This window comes from Geotrypetes seraphini, chromosome 1 (genome assembly GCF_902459505.1).
Source record: "Geotrypetes seraphini chromosome 1, aGeoSer1.1, whole genome shotgun sequence".
NCBI classification, from domain to species: domain Eukaryota; kingdom Metazoa; phylum Chordata; class Amphibia; order Gymnophiona; family Dermophiidae; genus Geotrypetes; species Geotrypetes seraphini.
This window is the reverse complement of record NC_047084.1, coordinates 539,499,215-539,524,790: the sequence shown is the minus strand read 5'-3', so window position 1 is coordinate 539,524,790 and position 25,576 is coordinate 539,499,215. Positions and strand designations below refer to the sequence as shown.

At 46.1% G+C, this 25,576-nt stretch overlaps 1 protein-coding gene across 1 annotated transcript in view; it reads left to right on the top strand.

Moving 5' to 3' along the window:
• Positions 1 to 25,576, top strand: part of SLC25A46 (solute carrier family 25 member 46) — a 101,297-nt gene that overhangs the window by 18,780 nt on the left and 56,941 nt on the right. The window contains exon 2 of the mRNA XM_033929132.1: positions 7,707 to 7,749. Coding sequence (XP_033785023.1) covers positions 7,707 to 7,749 — 43 coding nt within the window. The remainder of the gene's footprint in view (positions 1 to 7,706; positions 7,750 to 25,576) is intronic.

Below are 25,576 nucleotides of genomic sequence, written 5' to 3'. Positions count from 1 at the left end.
CCTCGACATGACAGCTGGGCTTCAACGCTAAGAAGTGTAAGGTCATGCATCTCGGCAGTAGAAATCCATGCAGAACATACACCTTGAATGGAGAAACACTAACTAGGACTTCAGAAGAACGGGACTTGGGAGTAATCATCAGTGCAGACATGAAGGCTGCCAAACAAGTAGAGAAGGCCTCATCCAAGGCAAGGCAAATGATGGGATGTATCAATAGAAGCTTCGTCAGCCGCAAACCTGAAGTCATAATGCCACTTTACAGAACCATGGTGAGACCTCATCTGGAATACTGTGTGCAATTCTGGAGGCCACATTACCGTAAAGATGTGCTTCGAGCTGAGTCGGTCCAGCGGATGGCCACTAGGATGGTCTCCAGACTCAAGGGTCTCTCATATGAAGAAAGACTGGGCAAATTGCAGCTCTATACTCTAGAGGAGCGCAGGGAAAGGGGTGACATGATTGAGACATTTAAGTACGTCACAGATCGTGTCGAGGTGGAAAATGACATATTCTTTCCCAAGGGACCCTCGGTCACAAGGGGGCACCCGCTCAAACTCAGAGGAGGGAAATTTAGTGGTGACACCAGGAAGTATTTCTTCACAGAAAGGGTGGTGGATCACTGGAACAAACTTCCAGTGCAGGTGATCAAGGCCACCAGCGTACTCGACTTTAAGAATAAATGGGACATCCACGTGGGATCCCTACGAGGGTCGAGTTAAGGAACTAGGTCATTAGCACTCAGACTTAATGAGGTGGGTCAGTAGAGTGGGCAGACTTGATGGGCTGTAGCCCTTTTCTGCCGTCATCTTTCTATCTTTCTATGTTACTATCTCCTCAATATACAGTTATGAGCCATTCCAATGCTCCGATGTCCTTTTTTTTCTGGCGCATCTGGATCTCACGGCTCTGTTCACTGAGCAATGAAAGACACCAGAGAGTTTCTTCAGACTCCCGCTAAAGCTATGTCTAAGCTTTATCCCATGATGCCAGAATTTCAGTAGCTGTTTGAGCAGCCAAAGGTTAATTCAGCAGTAGCACAGGTTACCAAGTACACTGCCCTCCCTAGTGAAGGAGGAGTGATGCTTAAAGATTCCCAGGACTGCAGGGTGGATATAGTATTGAAGTTCTTTGAAGTGGCTTCTTCGGACATTAAGGCAGCAGCAGCTGCTTCCTTTGTGCCACGTGCCTGTCGCACAGGATTGCGTCGGATCCCTTCAGCGGAAGAGGACGCATTCCCTTAGCTAGTGCTTGAGGGAGTGGATTTAAGTGGCAGATGCCTTATATCTATATAATAAAACCGTAGGCGGCGCATGCGCAGTCTAATCAGCGTGCTTCCGTGATCCGTATGTCCGTGGCCGGCAAGAGTGCACATGCAAACTTACAACAGCTCGCACTCACGGTCTGGCTGGCTCTTTAAAGTTTTTTTCGGTGCCGGCTCATCTGCTCCGCTTTCCTCTTCCTGCCAGTCTCAGCCGGACTCAATCCTCCCCCCCTGGCAGCCCTGAACCTGTTCCTCCGTTCCCCGCCCGACGGGCCGGTGAGTGCTGCGCCAGGGGCAATGCAGGTGGAGACTATCGGCGGCGGAGCCGGAGGGAAGGGGGGGGGGGTGGGAGGCACGCGAAGCTGCAAGTCGCCGACTCCACCCCCCTCCCCCTCTCTCGAACCGCACAAGGACTGCCGTTGACGAAATTTGCCCCACCGTTCCTTCCCTTCCTCCATCAGGTACAGTTCAGCTACGCCTATGTTAAAAGCAGCTGCTTTGAAATTGGCACGGCGGTTTCCCCAGATAGGGTAAGCCGAAAAACTCAATCCCGCCGCCGCTCACGAATTCCCCCCCCCCCAACAGCCGCTACCGCTCCTGTTCAAAGCGGCCTGCTGAGGTTCGCGGCCGCTGTAACGAACCTCGCAGGCCGCTCTCCACATGGTAGCACGTTCCCTCTGACGCAATCGCGTCAGAGGGAACATGCTACCGAGTTGGAGAGCGGCCTGCGAGGTTCGTTACAGCGGCCGCGAACCTCAGCAGGCCGCTTTGAACAGGAGCGGTTGCGGGAGGGGGGGGGGAGTTTTAACAGGAGGAGTCGCCGAAAAAAACCTTCAGCCGCAGCAGGCCAGCACACGGGAAGGGGGAGGGGCCGAACGGAGCAGGGCAGCTCAAGGTAAGAAGGGAATGGGGGGTGGGGGAAAATGTTTCTACTACTCAGCAGGGACCTGGAGGGGAAGGGAAAACCGCTGCTGCTTCTGCAAAGGAAAGTGGTGGTAGGGGAGAGAAGGGAATGGGGGGTGGGTGGGGGAAAATGATGTTACTAATTCACAGGGATCTGGAGGGGAAGGGAAATATCACAGCTGCTTCTGTAAAATAAAGTGGGGGGGGAGAGAAGGGAATGGGGGGTGGGGGAAAATGCTGCTACTGCTTCAGCAAGGACCTGGAGGGAAAGAGAAATACCGCTGCTGCTTCTGCAAAGGAAAGTGGGGGGGGGGGAGAGAAGGGAATGGGGGGGTGGGTGGGGGGAAATGCTGCTACTACTTCACAGGGATCTGGAGGGGAAGGGAAATAGCACTGCTGCTTCTGCAAAGGAAAGTGGGGGGGGGGGGAGACACAGAAAGAAATACAGACAGACAAAGGAGGCTAGGGAGAGAGACAGACAGAAATAAAGACAGACAGGGGACCAGAGAGACACAGAAATAAAGACAGACAGGCAAAGGGTGCCAGGGAGAGAGAGAAAAAAATTGCAGGAGGGAGAAAGACAGAAAGAAAGGAAGAAAGAAACAGGAGCAGGGAGAGAGACATAAAGAAAGAAAGACAGACAGCCATATATTCTAGCACCCGTTAATGTAACGGGCTTAAACACTAGTGACCTTATAAGGGTTCTGGGTAAAGTCTTGGCTTATGCAGTCTCAGCTTGCAGAACTCTCTGGATTCGCCACTGGGCTGGAAATTTGGCATCTAAGGCGACCCTAAGCAGACTATCTCTTTTAAGGCTCTTATGGCTAGTGTGGTGAATTCCCACCCTAAGTCCCTCCCGGATAGCAATAATTTTTGTTCATCACGCAAGTTTCACCCAGGGCTACAGACAGCGCTACCATAACCCTTGATGCCAGCAGGCTTCGGGCTATTGCACCAGCCCCGCCTCCAAAAGTCCCAATGATGCCAAGTCTTCAGCATGCCTCCTCATATTGGAGGCTAGTAGTTGGGGTTCCTCCAGGAATGGGAACGGATTTCCTCAGACCAAAGGGTGCTGGACATCATATGGGAGGGATATAAGATAGACTTCTTTTATCTCCCTCTTGATTTCTTTTTGGATTCTCCAGCAAGAAACCGGAAAAGATCTGAGCGACACTGCAGCGTCTATTGGACATTCAATCCATAGATCCAGTTCCTTGACTGAGAGGAGCTACTCCGACATAATTGTTGCCATTATTTTGAGGGCCAAGAAGCCCTCTACCATGGCGGGATACGCAAGGCTTGGAGGACTTTTGAACAGAGTTCTGGTTCTAACCTGCTCATAGATGCACTGGAATAATGATAATTGTACAAATATTTCCAATCAAATATTGTTTATTAAAATTTAACAGAGTAATCTTGGTTCAAAAGGCATTTGTACAATGGAGACCCATTACCGTCAGGAAGTGTAACTGCTGTTTCTCTGACTAAGGTCTCAAAATTCCATCCTGCTATGTTTACTTATATATACCTAATATATGACGACATTTTACTGCCTGCATATAATTGATCAAGAATACTTGATACCATATAAAGTGCTTGCATACATATTGGGGGAGTGTTTTCCCCCTTACACAAGAATTTCTAAAAGTTACATTTTAATACTAGCTTACATCATTTATAAAAATACAGAAGGAAATAAAGAAAAAGTATGGCAATATAATTACAAAAGAAAAAATTATCTATACACACAGCTTTAAATCATTCCCTTAAAAGTCAACTGCTGCTCCCATGTTACTGAGTAATTTTGCAGCATGCACCGAGAGATCTTTTGCCTCAGTGTAAGAGAAGGGGAATGGCCAACCCACTCCCATAAAAATTACTTTTTCTTATATAAATCCTCCAGTACATTTTTGAAGTAATTATATTCTAATCTAAGACCTTTAAAATGAAAGTTCCTACATTTATATTTTAATAGTTTATTAAAATTTAATTCATCATATATGCATTTTGTATATCCAATTAGTATTTCTAACTTTACTCTGCAAAAAGTGAGAGGGAGCCCCCCCCCCCTAGAATGTAATCTCTGTAGTAAGAAGAAAAAGTCCATCTCTACAGTAACCAGGTCAAAGGCCACAGGGCTCTGGAGACCAGACTGGGCACACATTAAAACAGTGGAACTAAGCTACTGCCCTTGGTTTATCTTCTCTGGCCTTCAACAGAGCTTATCAATTAATTCTAGTGCCCTGAGAGAAGGCCTACTCTTCTCCAATTTCCAGTGACCACAGCACAAAACACATATATTTTCAGATAAATATATTATCACATATTTGTCTCTCTGGTTTGTGTTCTGGTTCATCCAATTGTGATTTTATATAGCCACTCATAAAACCTTCTCCTCTGCCAATCCAATCTCATCAGCTCCTTTGACTGGGTAACAAGAAAGTTGGACTTGGGAGAGTCATTGGACGTCGTGTACCTGGACTTCAGTAAAGCTTTTGACAGTGTCCCACACCTCAGGCTGCTAAGCAAGATGGAATCGATGGGGTTAGGAGAGACACTAACTGCATGGGTCAATGATTAGCTGAGTGACAGACTTCAGAGGGTGGTGGTTAATGGTACCCTCTCTAAAACATCGGAGGTGACCAGTGGAGTGCCGCAGGGCTCGGTCCTGGGTCCACTCCTTTTCAACATATTCATAGGGGATCTGACTCAAGGGCTTCAAGGTAAAATAACACTATTCGCCGATGACGCCAAACTATGTAATATAGTAAGTGAATGCAGTTTACAGAATTATATGGCGCAGGACCTGCTTACATTGGAAAGTTGGTCCTCAACCTGGCAGCTAGGCTTCAATGCTAAGAAATGTAAGGTCATGCACCTCGGAAGCGGAAATCCATGCAGGACGTACTTCTTGAACGGAGAAGCTTTAACTAGGACTTCAGCAGAATGAGATTTAGGAGTAATCATCAGTGCAGACATGAAAACTGTCAATCAAGTGGAGAAGGCTTCATCTAAGGCAAGGCAGATATTGGGTTGTATCAATAGAAGTTTTGTCAGCCGAAAGCCTGAAGTCATAATGCCGTTGTACAGGGCCATGGTGAGACCTCATCTGGAGTACTGTGTGCAATTCTGGAGGCCACATTACAGTAAAGATGTGCGCAGAATTGAATCGGTTCAACGGACGGCCACCAGGATGATCTCGGGGCTCAAGGGTCTCTCGTACGAAGAGAGACTGAACAAATTGCAGCTTTACACTCTTGAGGAACATAGGGAGAGGGGAGACATGATCGAAACATTTAAGTACCTCACGGGACGTGTCGAAGTGGAAGATGATATTTTCTTTCTCAAGGGACCCTCGGCCACAAGAGGGCACCCGCTCAAACTCAGGGGCGGAAAATTTCATGGCGACACCAGAAAGTATTTCTTCACAGAGAGAGTGGTTGATCATTGGAACAAGCTTCCAGTGCAGGTGATCGAGGCAGACAGCGTGCCAGACTTTAAGAATAAATGGGATACCCATGTGGGATCCTTAAGAGGGTCAAGATAAGGAAATTAGGTCATTAGGGCATAGACAGGGGGTGGGTAAGCAGAGTGGGCAGACTTGATGGGCTGTAGCCCTTTTCTGCCGTCATCTTCTATGTTTCTATGTTTCTATCTTATCAATCAAACCCTAACTAGTAAATCCTAAGTTATTATTTTATTTCATTTCATGCTTGTTCATTTCACCACATACCTGTCCATTTTTAATAGGCTGCCATCCCAGGCTCATTTGAGCAGAAGCACCACATCACTTTCCAGAAGTGGTTTACTAGAAACCAGGTGGAGCTGGTGGAGGCTCCTATTCCAGTGGTCTTAGCCTTCCTCTATTCCGGTCTTGAGAAGGGCATGGTGGTGGCTTCCCTCAGGGTACAGATGGCTGGCCTTTCCTGGTTTAGAGTGCACAGCAGTTCCAGTTTGCTTACGGCTCATCCTGATGTCACCAGATTTTTCAGGGGGGCTCGTCGCTTGCATCCTCCCCTGTGGCAGCTTTTTCCTATGTGGAATCTTAATATTGTGCTGAAAGGGCTTTCTGAAGCTCCTTTTGAGCTGCTTAAGGATGCATCCCTTCTGGACCTTATGATCAAGACAGTGTTCCTAGTGGCAATTGATTTGGCATGGTGTGTTTCTGAACTGCAGGCTTGCTCTTGTAGAGAGCCTTTTCTCTGGTTCACGGAAGCAGGGGTTTCCCTCCATACAGTTCCTTCTTTTTTTCTGAAAGTGGTTTCAGATTTCCATGTCAATCAGGAAGTTTGTCTGCCTGCTTTTCATCCCAGAGGATCAGAAAAAGATACAATTTTGCAAAATCTAAACGTGCGATAAGTCTTACTTCACTGCTTAGAGAGAACTAATGAATTCCTTCTTTCTGACCACCTGTTTCTTCTGACTATCCATTCCAGGTGGGATAGGCCATTGTTCCAGGCCTCTATTGCCTTTTGGATCCGCATGGCCGTTTCTTCGACTTATATCACCTGTGGGAAGCAGCACCTGTGGGAAGCATCTCTCAAAGCTCACTCAACCAGAGGTGTCGCAGCTTCGTAGGTGGAGATTTGAGCGGTTCATCTGACAGTGATTTGTAGAGCAGCTACTTGGTCTTCCCTTCATACTTTCTCCAGGTTCTACAGGGTGGATGTGGCAGCTCAGTCTGATGTCGCCTTTGGGGCCTCAGTGTTGCGGGCAGGCTTTTCTGTGTCATCCTAGATGTTGCAATTGCTTTGGTATCTGTTGTATTGACTCTGGAAGGGACATAACAGAATGGAAGATTAGGTTCTTAACCTTCGCTAATCTTTATTTTAGTCCTTGGAGGAGTCAATAAGGCCCGCCCTTTACCTGTTCTGTGTATCTCTGTATTGCCTGTGGTTTTCTGCCTCAGATGTTTCTCCTTTCAAGCCTCAGAATTTTCCAGCCAGCAGATGGAACCTGTGGGGAAACGTTCCATCTGTTTGCCACTGGCTTTGTTCCAGTTAGTACTCGTTGCACACGGCAGAATGCTGTTGTGTTGGCAGGGAGGTTCCCCGTGCCCCCTTTTGTGTTTGTTTTGTTCAGTACTGTTTGTTTGGCTTTTAGATGTAACTGCAGGGGGCTCTGTGCTTCTTAGCTAGATGGGAGGAACAGAGGAAGAAAAGTGTGCAGGTTTCTGTAAGACCCGGTTCGTGGGTTGAGATAAAATACCTGTCGTATTGACTTCTCCAGGGACTAACAGAGCGAAGAGTACAGAACATAAGAACCTAATCTTCCAAGGCATCCTATCAAAGTAAGATTGAAAATCCTAGGGCGAATACATTGACTCTCAGGCATTATTCTTAAGACTTGCCTAGGAATTGTCTCAACCTTTATTCTAACTAGCCTTGAAAACTGTTGTATAGTATGAGCTGCATCTAATGTTTCTGCTTACCCACCCACACTTATGCATAGGAAGTAACTTGTGAGTCTGAAGATCTTTGGAATCTTGTATCCTATTAACTGTATGACCAACAATGGTCTAATTGGTTCTCTTCTCTTTCAGAGCAGTTGAATAAATTTGCAGGATTTGGTATTGGACTTGCAAGGTAAGTCCATATTAATGAAAACAGCATATGGAATTGCTGGCAGATAACATCATTTTATGATCATAAAATGTATGCACTGTGTAGCTGATACTCCAACTTATTTTTGAATTTCACCAATCAGATGGTTGTAAGGTGGTTTATTAAATGCTAATAAACCTGTTACACAAGGTATATGGGAAGTTGCAAGTTGTTTCAGAAGGAATCACACAATCTTTCTTCAACTCCACTTCCTTCCTTGGTGAGCTGTACTGCCTCTCTTTAATTTTTCCTTCTGCAAGTGAGCTAGAAAGTGTCTTTCTGATCTGCTCTGAGAAAGTTTTGTTATTTGGGGTTTTTTAATCTGATTTTGAGGCTTGCAGTGCTCAAGAGGTCCCCAGTACCCTGGGACAGCTCTGCCTGGGAGAGGACGCAGACCCTCTGACGAGCTGTCTGCTACTGGCAGGGCAAACATAAAGGAACCTGTCTAGCCAGCATGCACTAACAGTTAAGGAGCTTAGAGATTGTTCCCCTGGGAGCAAGGTGTTTGAATGCAGGCTGTTTGGCCCTGCAGTGGTCTGGGAGGGCTTTGATGGGTGCTGGCTGCGTTTTCCTCCCTCCCTTGTGGCGCACGGGTTGGTGGGGGTCTGAGGTCTCAGTCCAGCGTTGGCCTGACTTGCAGACTGAAGATTGATGGGTCCTGGTCTGAGGATTTACTTGTTTGAGACAAGGGTCTTCTCCACTATCCAGCTCCAGCGATTGCTGGAGCAGGCTATAGCACCAGTACAGCACAATAGTTAGTAAGGCCATTATAACCTACTAGTCTTTAAGCCCGTTACATTAACGGGTGATAGAATAGATATTTCTGTCTGTCTGTCTGTCTCTCTCTTTCTCTCTCTCTCTCTCTCTCTCTGTCTGTCTCTCTCGCTCTTTGTCTGTCTGTCTTTCTCTCTTTCCTCGGCTGTCTACCACCACCACTTGCCTGCTCCCCCTGTTCAGCAGTAGCTCTTCTCCCTTCATTTTATCTCCCCCATGTCCAGCAGCACCCCTTCACTGCTCCCCCTGTCCAGCAGCAGCCCTTCTCCCTTCGTTTTACGTCTCCCCTGTCCAGCAGCACCCCTTCACTGATCCCCCTGTCCAGCAGTAGACCTTCTCCCTTCCTTTTACCTCCCCCCTTGTCTAGCAGCACCTCTTCCTTACTCCCCCTGTTCAGCAGTAGGCCTCCCTTCCTGTTACCTCCTCCCTGTCCATCAGCACCTCTTTTTTGCTCCCCTGTCCAGCAGTAGGCCTCCCTTCCTGTTCCTCCCAGCCACAGCCTGGTACAAAGTTACCGGTTGCTTTACTCTTCGTCAGTCCAGCCTTTATTAATTATTGATTAAGATTCATTTTTCTAATTTTAAAAATTTTTTCTTTTGTTTACTATTTTGATTTTTTATATAGTGATATCCGAAGAATGTCACTTATCTTTCTAGTGATCTGTCCTTCATTCACCTCTCCCGACATGCATGTTTCATAGTGAAACCTTTCTTCAGCAGAGGCATTGCATATGTTCTTATGTTCAGGGTTGAGGGAAACTACAATAAAATAACCAGTTATCCGTTCCTTACTTTCTCATAACCAAAAGACAAAATTAACAACAGATTATGCCTCTAATATGTACTGAAATACCAAAATAGAATAAAAGAACCAGCCGCTTGCCATTTGAGGGAGCCTAATCGAACTTGCAACATGGCCGCGGTTTGAAATTAAGGCCATTAAATACAGTACATCTGGCCCAACGCACATCGCAGAACGTATGACATCATCATCATATCAATGCGAGGCTCAGCCCATGTAGGATCGGGACCTATAAACAGAGTCTCTCATAGGATAGATAACCACTCGATTTCCTCATTTCATCCTAATGGAACCAGGGTTTTAAGTTTAAATATCCATTTTTGTTCTTTAGTTGCTAAAGCATTCTGAATGTCCAGCAGCACCTCTTATCTGCTCCTCTTGTCCAGCATCCAGCTTCCTGGTCTGTTCGCGTTTGCCCTCCTCTTCAAAGCAGCCTGCTGAGATTCGCAGCCAGCTGTAATGAACCTCGCAGGCCACTCTGCACATCGGTAGCACGTTCCCTCTGATGCGATCCCGTGCATCAGAGGAAACATGCTATGGAGGTGCAGAGCGGCCTGCGAGGTTCACTACAGCCGGCCGTGAACCTCAGCAGGCTGCTTTGAAGAGAAGTGGCGGCAGCGGTTGGTGAGTGAAGGGGGAGTCGCCGGCATATTTCCTGCCTCCGTATTCGAAAATGGAATTCGGCATGGAAGGACACAGCATGCTGTCAGGGAACACTTGCACGCTTAGGATTTTATTGTAGAGGATGGGAAAATCAGTGGGGAGGGGGTCTCTAAATGACAGTTTTGATAGTTTCTGGGGCTAGATATAGGGTACGCCACTTCCCAAATCCCCTTCCTTGAATTTTTTGTAACTACCTATAGCTTTCCTGGGCTGATTTTTTTTTAATTTATTTTTTCGCCAAAGCACTGCCTCGCTAGCCATCTTGGATTTCCCAATTTTGATTAAAAAGCCTCTATCTGCCTCAAAACACCTCAGTTAAAATTAGTTATTATGGACTTCTCAGACCTTTCTACCCTGGTATTTTGCCAGGTTTGTGCTGGATGGTCTGCTGAGGATTAGCCGTGTGTCCTCATGTATGTTCCCCAAGATTATGTGAGGTTAGCTCTTTCCAAGTTCAATATGAACTGTTAAAATTGGTTACAAATTATGTTGAAGTTGGGCAAGTATCCCACAGAAAAGGGTCATTTTATTACCCCTATTGTAAAGGACAAAAATATCTCGATTAGTCTAACTACAAATTACAGACCTATAGCATCTATTCTCTTTTTTTGTTAAATTATTAGAAGCTATAGTTTATACTCGGGCGTTATTTTGATGTACTACATCAGTGTTCTTCAACCACTGGTCCGTGGACCAGTGCTGGTCCACAGAAATTTCCTGCCGGTCCACAAGCCGACACGTGCATCATGTCCAAAACAGTGTTCTTCAACCGCTGGTCCATGGTGTGATTGATGTGGCGTTATCTTAGAGCCAGCTCCCTCTTCCTCACTGATTCAGTGCACAAAGCCATGGGCAGTGGCTCCTATGCGCATCCTGTGCCTGGACCAGAAGCCTTGGCTTCCAGATGAGGTGTGGGATGCGCAAGGAGCCGCTGCCCACAGCTTTGTGCACTGCATCAGTGAGGAAGAGGGAGCCGGCCTGAGGATAACATCAGGGGCAGCATAAAATGGCCAGGCGGGAGCAGGCCAGAAGGTAAGGCATAGCAAGGAGGGAGCAAGACAACAAAGGTAGGGGGGAATGATTTTATTTTTGAATTTAGTGATTGAATCATGTCAATTTTGAGAATTTACATCTGCTGTCAGTGTGCTTTGTTAGTTTAATTTTGTGGTTAACCATTTTGTGTTGTTAATAAGATTATATTGTGTGTATCTATGAAAAATGAAAGAAAAAATAGTTTACAATTAGTACTATTATGGAGGCGGGATCTGGGGTGGAGATTGGGTAGAGATGGGCGGAGTCTGGCTCACGACTTAGCCCAGTGTTCTTCAACTGCCGGTCTGCAGACCGATGCTGGTCCACAAAATAATTATTTTATTTCTGCTGGTCCATAGGTGTAAAAAGGTTGAAGAACACTGTACTACATTATTTTCAATTGGGCTTAAGAACATAATAATTGCCATACTGGGACCTACCTAAGGTCCATCAAGCCCAGTATCCTGTTTCCAACAGTGGCCAACACAGGTCCCAAGGACCTAGCTAGAACCCAAATAGTAAAACAGATTTTATCCTTCATCCTTTCTTCGCTGCACTTCATTCCAGCTGGGCCACAAAAAGGGCATAGGAAGAGTCCCATGAAGTGGGGAAAGATAGGGTACAGTTCAAGATTCAAAACAGGATGAAAATAACATACAGGCTTTCTAAATGGTACACCTAGTAAATACAAATTGTTTTCAATAGGGCTAGCACTATCTTGTTATTTGTACATACTCAGTTACACACATAAATCAGTACTTCAAAAGTCCATAAAAATCTAAATCAACAACAAGTCCATAGTTGCAAAGAAAACAAAACAAATCAAACTAAAACTTTAAAGTCCAGTCTTTTGAATTTCACTCTGCCATTTTAGGCCGATGATCCCCGGTGGCAATAGTAAATCAGGTAATCAGTCCTTTTGTGGTAGCCAATGAAAAAAAGCCCTGGTGCGTTGTGTTGATCCATGTTAGGCCGCAGTACTCGGCTATGGACAGTCTTTGCCAGAATTTAGGCACTTGTTAAATCTCTGTCTTTGTAGCTCAGTCTTCTTTATGTGGGGAAACTCTTCCCTCCTCTAGATACTCTGTAAATGGAAATCCTTAACAAATGTTAAAAAAGTGCATAATTCAGCATAGCCATCTTCATCATATTTGAATGTGGGCCTCATATTTGTATAGGCCATAGTTCAGTCAATTATTGCATTTACATGTCCATATTGGCTCTGATTGCAACCCAATAAATTTCATTGTGTTAATTTGTATACATAAATTCTTATTTCCTTACAAATCTTGCATTTAAGAACATTCTTATCTCCAGTTCTCACATACACATGTCTTCAGGTTGACTTGCAATTTCTGTTCTACAAAATACATCCAACATTGGACTAGTGTCATGCTATAAATCACATTTCCCACTAATACATTTCTTCTCTCTGTCCTTAACCTCACTTGTTTTCAGGAAAAGCTCCTAGTATTTTATTCATTTTAAAGACAATAACCCCCCAATATCTCTTCTCTCTTAAACTATCCTTAAGATAGGAAACAGTACACATCTCTTACATACATGCAACGGAAGAAACTATCACATAATCCAATTTATGTATCATCACTATAATATAAGTCTCAGAAAGCAGAGAAAGGTCTGAAAGAATGCTTGTGTCTCAAAGCAGCAAACAGATAGTAAAGGCAGAACAAGGAAGAAAAAGTGTATCACACACTTACTTATATAATAGAGGGATAATTTCAAAACATATGGGAAACTCGTAAGAATAGAACAGACCAGGAAAATAAATGTTCTCATCAGTAAGCAGGGATAGGAAGGAGAGATTTCCCTTAGTGTCTCAGGCCCAAGGACATACACAGGCATAAAGAAATAAGGCTTTCACAGTGAACATGGAGACAGAAAATACAGGACTGGAAAAAATTAAACAAAGGCAGAAGCACAGTACTTAAAACACAGTTCTAGCACTTTCATGACAGTTGTTGGCAAAAATAAACTCAGCACAAAAAGTGTAACCTTACGGACACTGCAGTTGCCAATAAATCCAATGTATAATGCAATCTATAGTTGGCTAACTGTTTTAGTCCTCGGGGAGAGTGTTTGGCCTTGAAGGAATAAGAACCTATTCCAGATATAATTAAACGGACATCAGTATGAGTTCTTGAAATGTAAACAAGGGATTATCCCAGGACAAGCAGGCAGCATATTCTCACATGTGGGTGACGTCATCCACGGAGCCCCAGCGCGGACAGCTTTTCAAGCAAACTTGATTGAAGTTTCAAGTTTGCACACTGCACCACGCATGTGTGTGCCTTCCTGATCCACTAGAGGGCGCATACCCTCCTCATGGTCCTCAGTTCTTAGTTTTCCGCTGAGCCAGAAAGACCTTGTCTCTCTTCTCTGCGTTCTTCTAAGTGCCTTTCTGGCACCGCGGCTTCTTTATTTTGTTAGGGAGTCGCTGTGCGTTTGTTAATTGATCGTGTATTTCTTTGTTTCAAAAAAAAAAAAAGAGGACTTTTTATTGTGTTTTTCCTCCGGCAGGCCCTTCTTGGGCCTCAGCCATGCGGCTAGGCCTCATTTGCCTGCAGCTGTATTTTCTTCTTCCCTGGCCTCTCTCTGGGCTCACCTCGTGTGAGCAGAATGGCCGGGACCCTCTTTCCTTCGTTGGAATCGGACTGTGCAGCTTCGATCCCCGGTAAGTTTTTCTTTCTTTCTTTCTTCTAGGTGCGTTACCTCGGTAACGCCACCGGCTGAGTCTCAGGCATTCCAGGCATCGAGTGCGATCGTGCCCGCCTCTACGAGACCTTCAAAGCGTGCCTCCTTTCATGGGAATACTCATATCGAGGTTGCCCTTATGGAGTGCACTGCTGCACCTTTATTACCAGTTTCATTGGTACGGTGCCGACTTCTGAAACTCGATGTGCCTCGACGTCGACTGGAGCTTCGTGCCTCGACGTCGACTGGAGCTTCGTCCCTCGACGTCGACTGAGGCTTCGTGCCTCGACGGAGGCTTCGTGCCTCGACGGAGGCTTCGTGCCTCGACGGAGGCTTCGTGCCTCGACGTCGACTGAGGCTTGGTGCCTCGACGGAGGCTTGGTGCCTCGACGGAGGCTTCGTGCCTCGACGGGGGCTGTGTGCCTCGACGTCGACGGGGGTTTCGTGCCTCGACGGAGGCTTCGTGCCTCGACGGAGGCTTCGTGCCTCGCCGTCGACTGAGGCTTGGTGCCTCGACGGAGGCTTGGTGCCTCGACGGAGGTTTGGTGCCTCGACGGAGGCTGTGTGCCTCGACGTCGACTGAGGCTTGGTGCCTCGACGGAGGCTTGGTGCCTCGACGGAGGTTTGGTGCCTCGACGGAGGCTTCGTGCCTCGACGGAGGCTGTGTGCCTCGACGTCGACGGGGGTTTCGTGCCTCGACGTCAACTGAGGCTTCGTGCGTCGACGGAGGCTTCGTGCGTCGACGGAGGCTGCGTGCCTCGACGGAGGCTGCGTGCCTCGACGGAGGCTTGGTGCCCCGACGGAGGCTTGGTGCCCCGACGGAGGCTTGGTGCCCCGACGGAGGCTTCGTGCCCCGACGGAGGCTTCGTGCCCCGACGGAGGCTTCGTGCCTCGACGTCGACGGAGGCTTCGTGCCTCGACGTCGACGGAGGTTTCGTGCCTCGACGTCGACGGAGGTTTCGTGCCTCGACGTCGACGGAGGCTTCGTGCCTCAACGGAGGCTTCGTACCTCGACGTCGACGAAGGTTTCGTGCCTCGACGGAGGCTTCGTGCCTCGACGGAGGCTTCGTGCCTCGACCTTGACGGAGGCTTCGTACGTCGACGGAGGTTTCGTGCCTCGACGTCGACGGAGGTTTCGTGCCTCGACGTCGACGGAGGTTTCGTGCCTCGACGTCGACGGAGGTTTCGTGCCTCGACGTCGACGGAGGCTTCGTGCCTCAACGGAGGCTTCGTACCTCGACGTCGACGAAGGTTTCGTGCCTCGACGTCGACGAAGGTTTCGTGCCTCGACGTCGACTGGGGGCTTGGTGCCTCGACGTCGACTGGGGCCTGGTGCCTCGACTGAGGCTTTGTGCCTCGACGTCGACTGCGGCTTGGTGCCTCACCACCGCCTGAGGCCTTGTGCCTCGACGTAGTATGCGGCTGGGTGCCTCGACGTCGTCTAAGGCTTTGTGCTTTGATTTTCTGACTCACTGTCGACTGGGGCTTGGGGTCTCGATGTCGACTGAGGCTGTGTGTCTTTGTACCTTCAACGTCGGCTGCGGCCGTGTGCTCCGCGTCATTTGACGCTGGTGCTTTGACGTCGCCTGAGGCTTGTGCCTCGACGTCGACTGAGGCTGAGGGCCTCATCGTCGGCTGGAGCTCGGTGCCTCGTCGTTGCCGAGGCTTCGTGCCGTCGACGGAAGCTTTGTGCCTTGACGTCACTTGGGCCGTTTTACCTCGGCAGCGGCTGAGGTATTGGGCCTCGGCGTCGACTGCGGGTTTGCGCCTCGGCGTCTCCAGCTCCAGTTTGAGAGGCTTCCCCGCTTTCTCTTCGGTTCATTCCGGGCAGCCGTGACGGAATCTTGTAGTGCGGAGTTTGGTTTCCTGGAGGAGACTCTCTCCCTGCTCCGGCTCTATTGCTCCCGCCATGCGTCATCTCGCTTGGCGCAGAGTGTGGCTGAGGATCCGAACCTCCAGGGTCGTCTCGCCGCTTTTACTTGCGTGAGTTCTGCGCTTCTTCAGGCCTCTCTTGCGGTGGCCACTAACCGCCTCTCAGACCGCGACCGGTCCTTCGCCCCTCGGGACGCCTCCAGCTAAATCCCGTCTGCCTTGGTGGGTTGGTCTCCTTCTCCGGAGGGGCCCTCTGGATACCTTTCTTGTGTTATCTCGGCCTCCTTCGCAGCAGCCGCAATAGCTGCAGCAGCGCCGGGTTAGGGTTCAGCCGCCGGCTTCGGCGACTCCTGGCCGTCCTTTTGACTATTCTCGCATAGCCTCTGGGTTGCTCCCCTTCTGGGGATTCCTCCCCTCCCTTCGGGAGGGGTGTCTCTGTGTCTACGCACCGGGAGTATTGCCTCTCTTCTGTCGGTTGGGTATTCCCATCCTCCCTTCTGCGTCTAGTCCTGGCCCTTCGTGACCTGCACTAGTTTCTAGTACGGGAGTGGGTCAGACTCTGCCCACCCCGGTCTCGGGAGTCCGTCGGGGCGGACCTGGACCCAGTTTGTCTGCGCTCCTTCTTATCTCGGCCTCAGGGGGAGGCCCTTGTTTGTTTATGCCGGAAGGTGGCCCCTCTGTCCTCGGTCCGCCTCCGGTCTTTTCTGCCTCTGCCTCGGCAGGCTGCCTGTCGGCGCTTGAGTCAGCTGGTGTCTCAGCGGTCTTCGGCCTCGGCTGAGCTGTTGCTGATCCTTTTTGGATCAGGGGTCTCCACGGTGATGTCCCGCTGTTCGTCTGGTTTCATCTTCGTGTTCCCCGCTGGACCCGAGCATCTCAGTGATGGCAGGATCGGGATCCCGCTTCCCAGCACATTGTGGTGCCTCCCTCCTGGACACGCTCGTTTCGTTGGTGGGCCACCACTTCGTATCCCCGCATCAGAAGGTTCTGCCGATGGACTCCTCGGCATGGGCTTAGGGGTGCACCTCGACGGCCTTCGGACTCAGGGTCCTTGGTCGGGTGCAGACTGTCGCAGCCGCATCAATCTGATGGAGCTCCGGGCCATTTACAATGCCGTGGTGGATTTTCGTTATGGGTTGCAAGATTGCGGGGTCCTGGTGCGTCCCGACATCTCGGTGGCGTTATTTCTGTGACCAAGCCAGGGTGTACAGGTTCCCTGTTACTTTGCAGGGAAGCCCTTCGTCATTGGCAGGGGACGTTACACCACTGCTTCTTTCTTCGGGCGGTGTTTTTCCAGGGCGTGCAGCATTGTCTGTTGGACACGTTGAGTCGCCCTTTTCGACCGCATGAATGGTTGCTCCATTCTCGGACTCTGCGGCATGTGGTTGTTCGGTGGGGAACCCAACAGGTAGTTCTGTTCGCTTCGCCCCTCACTCACTGGTTGCCTCGATATTGCTCGAGGATGTTCTCCTGGGTTCGCATCGAGGAGGATGCTTGCCTTCTCGATGGAATGGGCAGGTTCCTCTATGCGTTCCCTCCCTTTACTCTGATTCTCGGGTCTTTGATACACCTCCTGTCGGTCTGCGCCACTAGGATCTTGATGGCTCCTCTGTGGCCCTGGCGGCCATGGTTCTCCCTGCTCCTCCAGCGTGTCAGGGAGACTCAGCTTCTACCTATGTTCCCGTCTCCGCTGTCTCAGTGTTGCGGTTTCTGTTGCATTCCAATCTGCAGTCTCTACACTTATCAGCTTGGTTCCTCGCAACGTGCCTCCCTCCTTCTGTTTCTCTCAGTCGGTGGGGGTGTTCTCGAGGCCTCTCGAAAGATCTCCACTCGGCAATGCTTTTCCCAGATATGGTCCTGATTTGCTGAGTGGTGTGCTGAGCACCGCATGGATTCGCTCTCTGCCTCCTTGCCTTCAGTGCTGGATTTTCTGTTGCACTTGTCTCGGTCTGGTCTCAAATCTACATCTATTCGAGTCCACCTCTGTGCTTTTGCTGCCTTTCTTCGGCCGCTAAATGGGACGCTGCTCTCCGTCCACCAGATGGTTTCCCGTTTTATGAGGGATTTCTTCATTGTACATCCCTCCGGTGGTTTGGGATCTTTGTGTGTTCCTGGCTCAATTGGTGATACCTCCATTTGATTCCATTGATGAAGCTCTTTTGAATTACTTCACCTGGCAGGTGGGTTTCCTGGTTGCTCTCACGTCTGCTCGCAGAGTCAGTGAGCTGCAAGCTCTGGTTGCGGACCCGTCTTTTCCTGTATTTCATCATGACACGGTGGTCCTGCGTACTCAACCCCGGTTCTTGTCCAGGGTGGTTTCGGACTTTCCTTTCGATCTTTCCATTGTTCTTCCGGTCTTTTTTCCGAAGCCCCACTCGCCTCCTAGCGAGGTGGCGCTTCGCACAATTGACTGTCAGAGGGCGTTGGCTTTTTGTCTTCAACGCACTCAGTCTCCTTGGACGGTTCCTCAATTCTTTTTGTCCTTCGACCCTAATTGGTTGGGACGCCCAGTTTCCAAGCGCACCTTGTCCAACTGGTTGGCTGCTTGTTTTTCCTTTTGCTACGCTCAGGCTGGTCTCGCGCTGCAATGTCGAGTCACGGGACATAAAGTCCGAGCGATGGCGGCTTCTGTAGCTTTCCTCAGGTCGACGCCTATCGAGGAGATTTGCAAGGCTGCCACTTGGTCTTCGGTTCATACTTTCACCTCCCACTACTGCCTGGATACTCTGTCCAGGAGCGACGGCCGGTTTGGCCAGTCGGTTTTGCGTAATCTGTTTTCTTGTATTGCCAACTTCCCTCCGTCCCTTTTTGGTTAGCTTGGAGGTCACCCACATGTGAGAATATGCTGCCTGCTTGTCCTGGGATAAAGCACAGTTACTTACCGTAACAGGTGTTATCCAGGGACAGCAGGCAGATATTCTCACAACCCGCCCGCCTCCCCGAGGTTGGCTTCTTTGCTAGCTATCTGAACTGAGGACCATGAGGAGGGTATGCGCCCTCTAGTGGATCAGGAAGGCACACACATGCGTGGTGCAGTGTGCAAACTTGAAACTTCAATCAAGTTTGCTTGAAAAGCTGTCCGCGCTGGGGCTCCGTGGATGACGTCACCCACATGTGAGAATATCTGCCTGCTGTCCCTGGATAACACCTGTTACGGTAAGTAACTGTGCTTTTTGAGCTCAGGCAGTAGCTCATAGGTGACCAGCACCAGACATAAGTCTAAATGAGCACTGCCTCATACATCATTTACTCTTGAATGTGCAAACTGTGCAAATGAAGTGCTAAGTAAATCAAGGTCAAACAGTCACACCGGGGAGAAAAATTATAAACTAAACTATATAGATTCCCAAGAATCTGCCCTATCTGTTCTCAGTAACAATTACAATATAAAGTGCAAAGTGCTAAATTACTACTAAAATTACACTATAATGTGAAGAAACCACTCAAGATGTCCTAATGATTATATAATATCACATAAGTTAGCTATAAAGTGCATGAGAATATTTAAAAAAATTGATGAGGACCATGGATTAATAAATATGAACATAAAGTACACTTCCCCCTCCCCATTCGCGGTTTCGGCAATCATGATTTCACATATTCGCAATTTTTGGGGGAGGGGGAAAAAAAGAAAAAAAACCCTCATAGTTTAGCCTTCCCCCCGGCTTCCCAGCCTTACCTGGTGGTCTAGTGGGCTTTCGGGGCAGGAGCGATCTTCCTAAGCTCCTGCCCCGTGTAGATCGCCAATAGAAAATGGCTGTGGGGAGTTCCCATCTTAGTCTCAAGAGACTACGGGAACTCACGGAAGCCTGCAGACAATTGAACCCATGCTCCAGGGTTTTTTAAAATTTTGGCGGAGCGTCCGGCTAAAACCCACTAGGGAGAACACTGCAAAATATGGAGCAGATTCACAAAGGTTAAGTGGTCAATAGTCTTATCTAGGATACTTATAAACTCTGACATTGCTTACAAATTAAACTATGCATCTCACCATATGGGCATAACTTCGTTAATGAAACATGAATTTGACCTCTAGGAAGTGAAAAAGAAGAATGCATCAGGTTAATAATTCAAATATTTAAATATTGTTCTATTGTTCTATTTCTTGATTGACTTCCCCCTTATTATAGTCTGTAGGAAGATACAAAAGTATTATAATACCAAATGATTCTTACTTTTAAAAAGGACCTCCAAGAATTAGCTTTAGTCCTTAATTAAACAGGTGAATTATTCTCAATTGTAATTGCAACATAAACAAAGGAAATGGTGAACTAATAATTATACCAAGGCATTTATAGAACATAACTGTTATGCAATTTATCATACATTAAAATTCTTTAAGGTGAATGATAAAATTCACATTTCCCCCCTCCCACCGCTGCAGTCAGTGGAAGAGAATGTGTGAGAGAAAAATAGAACAAATTAGATCATAACATATGAAATCACAACATATTAAATAATCAACAACATATTAAATAATAGTCCAAGACTATTCAGGACAACCTCTCCTAAAAATTTCTTTAAGTAGAGTTAAAATTAGAAATGCACATACCACATAACAGATTCATTTAACATTACAGGTGTTTATAAAACATCCCTACATAGGAATAAGGACAGGAAATATTAACTAAATCATTCAGCTATGTTTCAATAGTAAATCATCATTGCATCAATAGGAAACAGTAGCATCATAAACACTGTATGTACAGCTTTCAAAATAAATGCAAAAAAAAACCCCAACTACCTTATTCTAAGTTTTATCCTAGAATTATAAAAGTTACTCTTGTACTCCATGTCTAATACATTGTCTGAAATGATACTTTAACTAAAAATAACAAATAATGCAAAAAGGAAATAAGCTTTACTAATCTAAGCTGTCTCATAATATGGAGGTATCTTACTACAAAACTTACTCAATTCACTATACCATTCTCCCAAAGGAGCTCAGTACAGTGTACATTACTTTATCCAGATACCGAAACACTTTCCCTGTCTGTCCCAGTGAGCTCACAATTTGTCTAATATACCAGGGGCAACGGGACAATCCCAGACCAAAGGAGAGAAGTGAAAACAAGTCTTAACTCCCTTCAATGGAGGAGCCAAGTTCTAATCACAGATTACCCAGTGAGTTAGTCTTAACAATCTTCTGCTCATTTGTTGCAAATGCCCCGTAAACAAGACGCTCCAATTAGAAAGTGGGGTGCCAGGATGGCGAAAGAGAGAGAATACATAAAGGAAAAAGGGTGTCAGCAGAAGCGATGTGTTGTAGAGGGCCATCCAGAATATTTTATAACAAAATTATTCCTTTATTGAAGAAAGATGGATTAGAGCCTGTTAATTAAAATAGGCTGGTGCAGACAGCATTTTGATAAGAAACCGGCAACATACCATGACAGTAGTATGGGAATACAGCCTGCATCTCAGAAAACATGCATGGTTCCATCCTACACTCATTCACCCCATACATTTAAACCCTTGTCTTGGATTGTTGCTCATAAGCACAATGCGTTTTCTATAGTTTTCATGGGAAATCTGCCCAGGGTCAGAAGGAGCAGTGCCCAGGAAACTGAAGCACTATTGATGTACTGAGTGGATAAGTTACAATTTCAGTGATCAAAATATATATTTTGCCCTTGGAAAACTAAAATACCTCTGTTTACCTTACAGCGACTTTCAAATAACAGAACTATCCCAACTCAGTGTAGTTCAGTGCTCAGAAGGGAAAAGGAGAACTCAAATCCTGTTTTATTACGGCTCAGGTGCAGGGTATTATATATTTACTGATAAACTATTATTTTCTACTTATCTCCACATCATAATCATAAAAGTTCATAAGGGTAGTAACAAAGATGCTATACACACATCATTAAATGAACACACATTCTCATGAAGAGCCCCCCCAAAAAACTTTGAGGCATTTGAAAGAAACCCCCTGCCAAGCACCTATGTGAGTGTAGTCTACAGACCTCCAACTCAATCGCAGCAAATTGATAAGGATCTGATTGTGGATATCCAAAAGTTTGGAAGGAAAGAGGAGGTGCTGCTGTTGGGAGATTTCAACCTCCTGGATGCGGACTGGAATATTCCGTCTGCAGAATCGGAAAGAAGTAGGGAGATTGTGGATGCCTTTCAAGAGGCTCTGCTCAGACAAATGGTGACGGAACCCATGAGGGAAAAAGCGATATTGGATCTGGTCCTCACAAATGAAGCGGTCTAGAGGAGGGCGACGAAAATGATAGGAGGCTTGCGCCAGAAGACGTATGAGGGGAGACTGGAAGCCCTGAATATGTATACCCTAGAGGAAAGGAGGGACAGGGGAGATATGATTCAGACGTTCAAATACTTGAAGGTATTAATGTAGAACAAAATCTTTTCCAGAGAAATGAAAATGGTAAAACTAGAAGGCATAATTTGAGGTTAAAGGATAGTAGATTCAAGAGCAATGTTAGGAAATTCTACTTTATGGAGAGGGTAGTGGATGCCTGGAAAGCGCTCCCGAGAGAGGTGGTGGAGAGGAAAACGGTGACTGAGTTCAAAGAAGTGTGGGATGAACACAGAGGATCTAGAATCAGAAAATAATATTAAATATTGAACTCAGGCCAGTACTGGGCATACTTGCACGGTCTGTGTCTGTATATGTCCGTTTGGTGGAGGATGGGTTGGGGAGGGCTTCAATAGCTGGGAGGGTGTAGATGGGATGGAGTAGGTTTTAACGGAGATTTCGGCAGTTGGAACCCAAGCACTGTACCGGGTAGAGCTTTGAATCAGGTTGGGCAGACTGGAGGGACCATTCGGGTCGTTATCTGCCATCATCTACTATGTTCTTAATTAAAGCTAGTAAAAATTCTGTAAACCATGTAGGAAAACAGTATCTCCTATTACATTCAGGAAATCATTGGAAAGAAAAAAATCAGAACATATTAGATAACAGGGATTAATCACTGAAAACGTTAACATTGTCCTAAAAGACCTAGTCAGTGAGGTAATGCCGTTATCCTCCACTGCCAGGCATTTCAGTGAGGTTCGTTAAAACTGACTGCGGCTGGAAGGGAAAAGGAAACAAACATAAATCAAAAGTTATTTACCATTTGTATCTAATACATTGAAAGACAGAGAGACTGCAACAAACCTAGGCCAGCTTGATTATATTTACAGAATATTTAATCATTAAGACTGAAATAATGAGAGAAAAAGAAAGCATCTGCAAAGTACTTTACAGTTAAAGAAAGACGGCACTACATTTCCCATAACCCTAAGCACCACCACACACACAGACGCTCACTTCCTCTCGAGCAAAATAATGAGAGAAGAAAACATACTGCTTAGAACTAAAAACATCATATACACAGTTATGATACAATGCTAAATTCTGACATTCAATTCTGTTGGAGCACAGATAAACATAACCCAGCTTCAGTTCAGACCCTTTTTTATGTGCAAATAATTCACATTTGTGCAAAAGAGCAAAGTTAGCATAACACACACTGCCTGTCAGCTGGGGAACTGCGTTTTCTAACCTCCAGCGGTGATAAAAAAAAATATATAACAATTTAAGATGAGTACTCAAAAATATCAGCATGACCATGGAATTTCTTTAACCCTGGACGTCCAGTAGTATCACTATATTGCACTAATCAGTCACATTCCATATTTATTTATTTGTTCTTCAGTTGCACCGGGCCATATACAAAAAGAGCCTCCTGGTATAAGCGAAGAAAACCATAAATCCTCAACCTGGGTTATTTTTTTCTAATCACAGTGCTGCTGCAAAACAGATCAGCACATAAAACATAAATTTCTCCAGCCATATCTTATCAAGCACTCACATACATAACAGCAGTCCCAGATATGAAGTCTAGGAGCAACCTCACACAAAACATTGAGTGCCATTAAGAGATGGGCATGAGAAGTCCATGTAAATCTTCCTTACCCCGATCGGTCAAAGCCATACTAACCCTGTGGTTTCGCTTAATATCTTTAAACAAACTTCAGTTTCTTATATCTCCCACAGCTGTTCCCAGTCAAGCTGCTTAAAAACCTACGGTTTACCTGATTTTCCCAGAGATAGAACAAAGTATGGCACCAAACTATCTACCTGCCTCCTAATACTTCCATATATTCCTCAGTTCTTAATTCTATTTCTGGGGAGTTCAGGAAAGAAATCTCTCACAAGTGTGGTTAAAAATAGTCGAAGCTTTGAGAAGTGTTTTTGCATCATCTAAAATAATGGGACATCAGAAAGGCTGCACCAATACAGGTGACTGGCCATTTTATTGACATCATTAATTAATTCATTATTAAACATACGTAGTTGGTACATCTTCCAATCACAATCCATTTACAAAGTGAATTCACATAGTTTCTGAATTTTACTTTGCTAGTAATTTCCTTAACAGCAGTGACTTAACTCATCACATGCTAACTCACCAATATTTTCCCTAACTATATAAGTGGAAGAAAACTATGTTCTTATAAACCAATGTGTTTTTCTCTCTAAACCGTCTAAACCACTGTAGGCAGTCAACTGGTGCCTCTTCTCCTCCTGTACCCCTCACTGGCGTGGTAGTTTAAGGCTCAGGGCCCTGTTTGGAGGGTCTCCGCGCATTCGTGGATGTCAACATGACATCACACATGCGCGTGACGTCATCACATCAACATCTGCGCATTTCTGGATGCCCTCCAACCTCAGCCCAGTTTCATGTGCCGTGTCTTTAAAAAGTTTGCAGGACATTGCTCTATTTAGTCATACCCACCACTGTAAAACTAATTCAATGTGGGTAATATAGGCAATAAACTAATACACAGAAAGAGGATGAAAGAAGTGAAAACAATAAAAGAATGAATTGACAAAACAGAAGTTTTTAGAAATGGGAGTGCAGCCTTGTTTAAAAATTTGCAATGTATATCAGAACACTTTTGAAACCTAAGAAATCAAGAGGGTTGATATTTTGAAGAGTCTTAATACGATTGCTGTAATTCAGCATTAATATGGTGAATTTCAACACTGTACTATTGAAAGCGCTACTTAATTATATATATATTCTATATTAGCTATATTTCATTACTTGGCACTAACTAAATGTAGTGTTGAAAGAATTAACTGATGCCAAATTCGTATAGACCAACATTTTTTGATGGGGACGATGCAGAAACCTACTGCAGGCAGAAGCTCGTAGTCAGTGAGCCCCACGATGTAGAAAGGCTTTCGGTCCTGAAGTTTAACTTGGGTGGCAAACTTGGTACTTGACAATATACTGAAAGGATAAAACAGAATTTTATGCTACTTATTTTAGAAAAAAAGTGGATTTAGTGACTTATCGACATTTTAGAGGAAATTATCCAATTTTTTTTATTTTTTTTATTTTTTTTTTTTTTAAACCTTGCTAAGCTAACAGCTTTTACCACTTTCTCTGGCAAAAAATTCCAGAGTTTTTTCACATGTTGAGTGAAGAAATATTTTCTCCAGTTTGTTCTAAATGTACTACTTAGTAGCTAGTCCTTGTATTTTTGGAAAATGGTGGCACCTGACCCTGTTTAACACATCCTGAGATTCGCCAAACAGGGTGGTCTGCCAAATAAGGTAGTTTGGGTAGAGACTACCAAATAAGGGGGAAAATTTCTTATTTGGAAGACTAATTGCAAGATGGTGGCACCAGAGGCATTAATTAGTGGGCATCATTCCTGCTTGTTCAAGATATGTCCTGGGGGTGGGGAGTATATGGGAGGCCCAGGGATCAGATTGGAGGGAGGGGGGATACTGCTAGACACCAGCAAATTTTTTGTCATGAGGGAAGGGGATATCAGGTCAGAGAGTGAGGTGCCACTGAACACCAAGGAAGCTTTTTTGGGAGGGAAGGGAAGAAGATGTAGATCTGCTGCCTTTATTTTAAATGTCTGTCTTCTATCATTGTGTGAGATGGACACTGCTCATGCACTGATAGAAAGGAGGGCATTT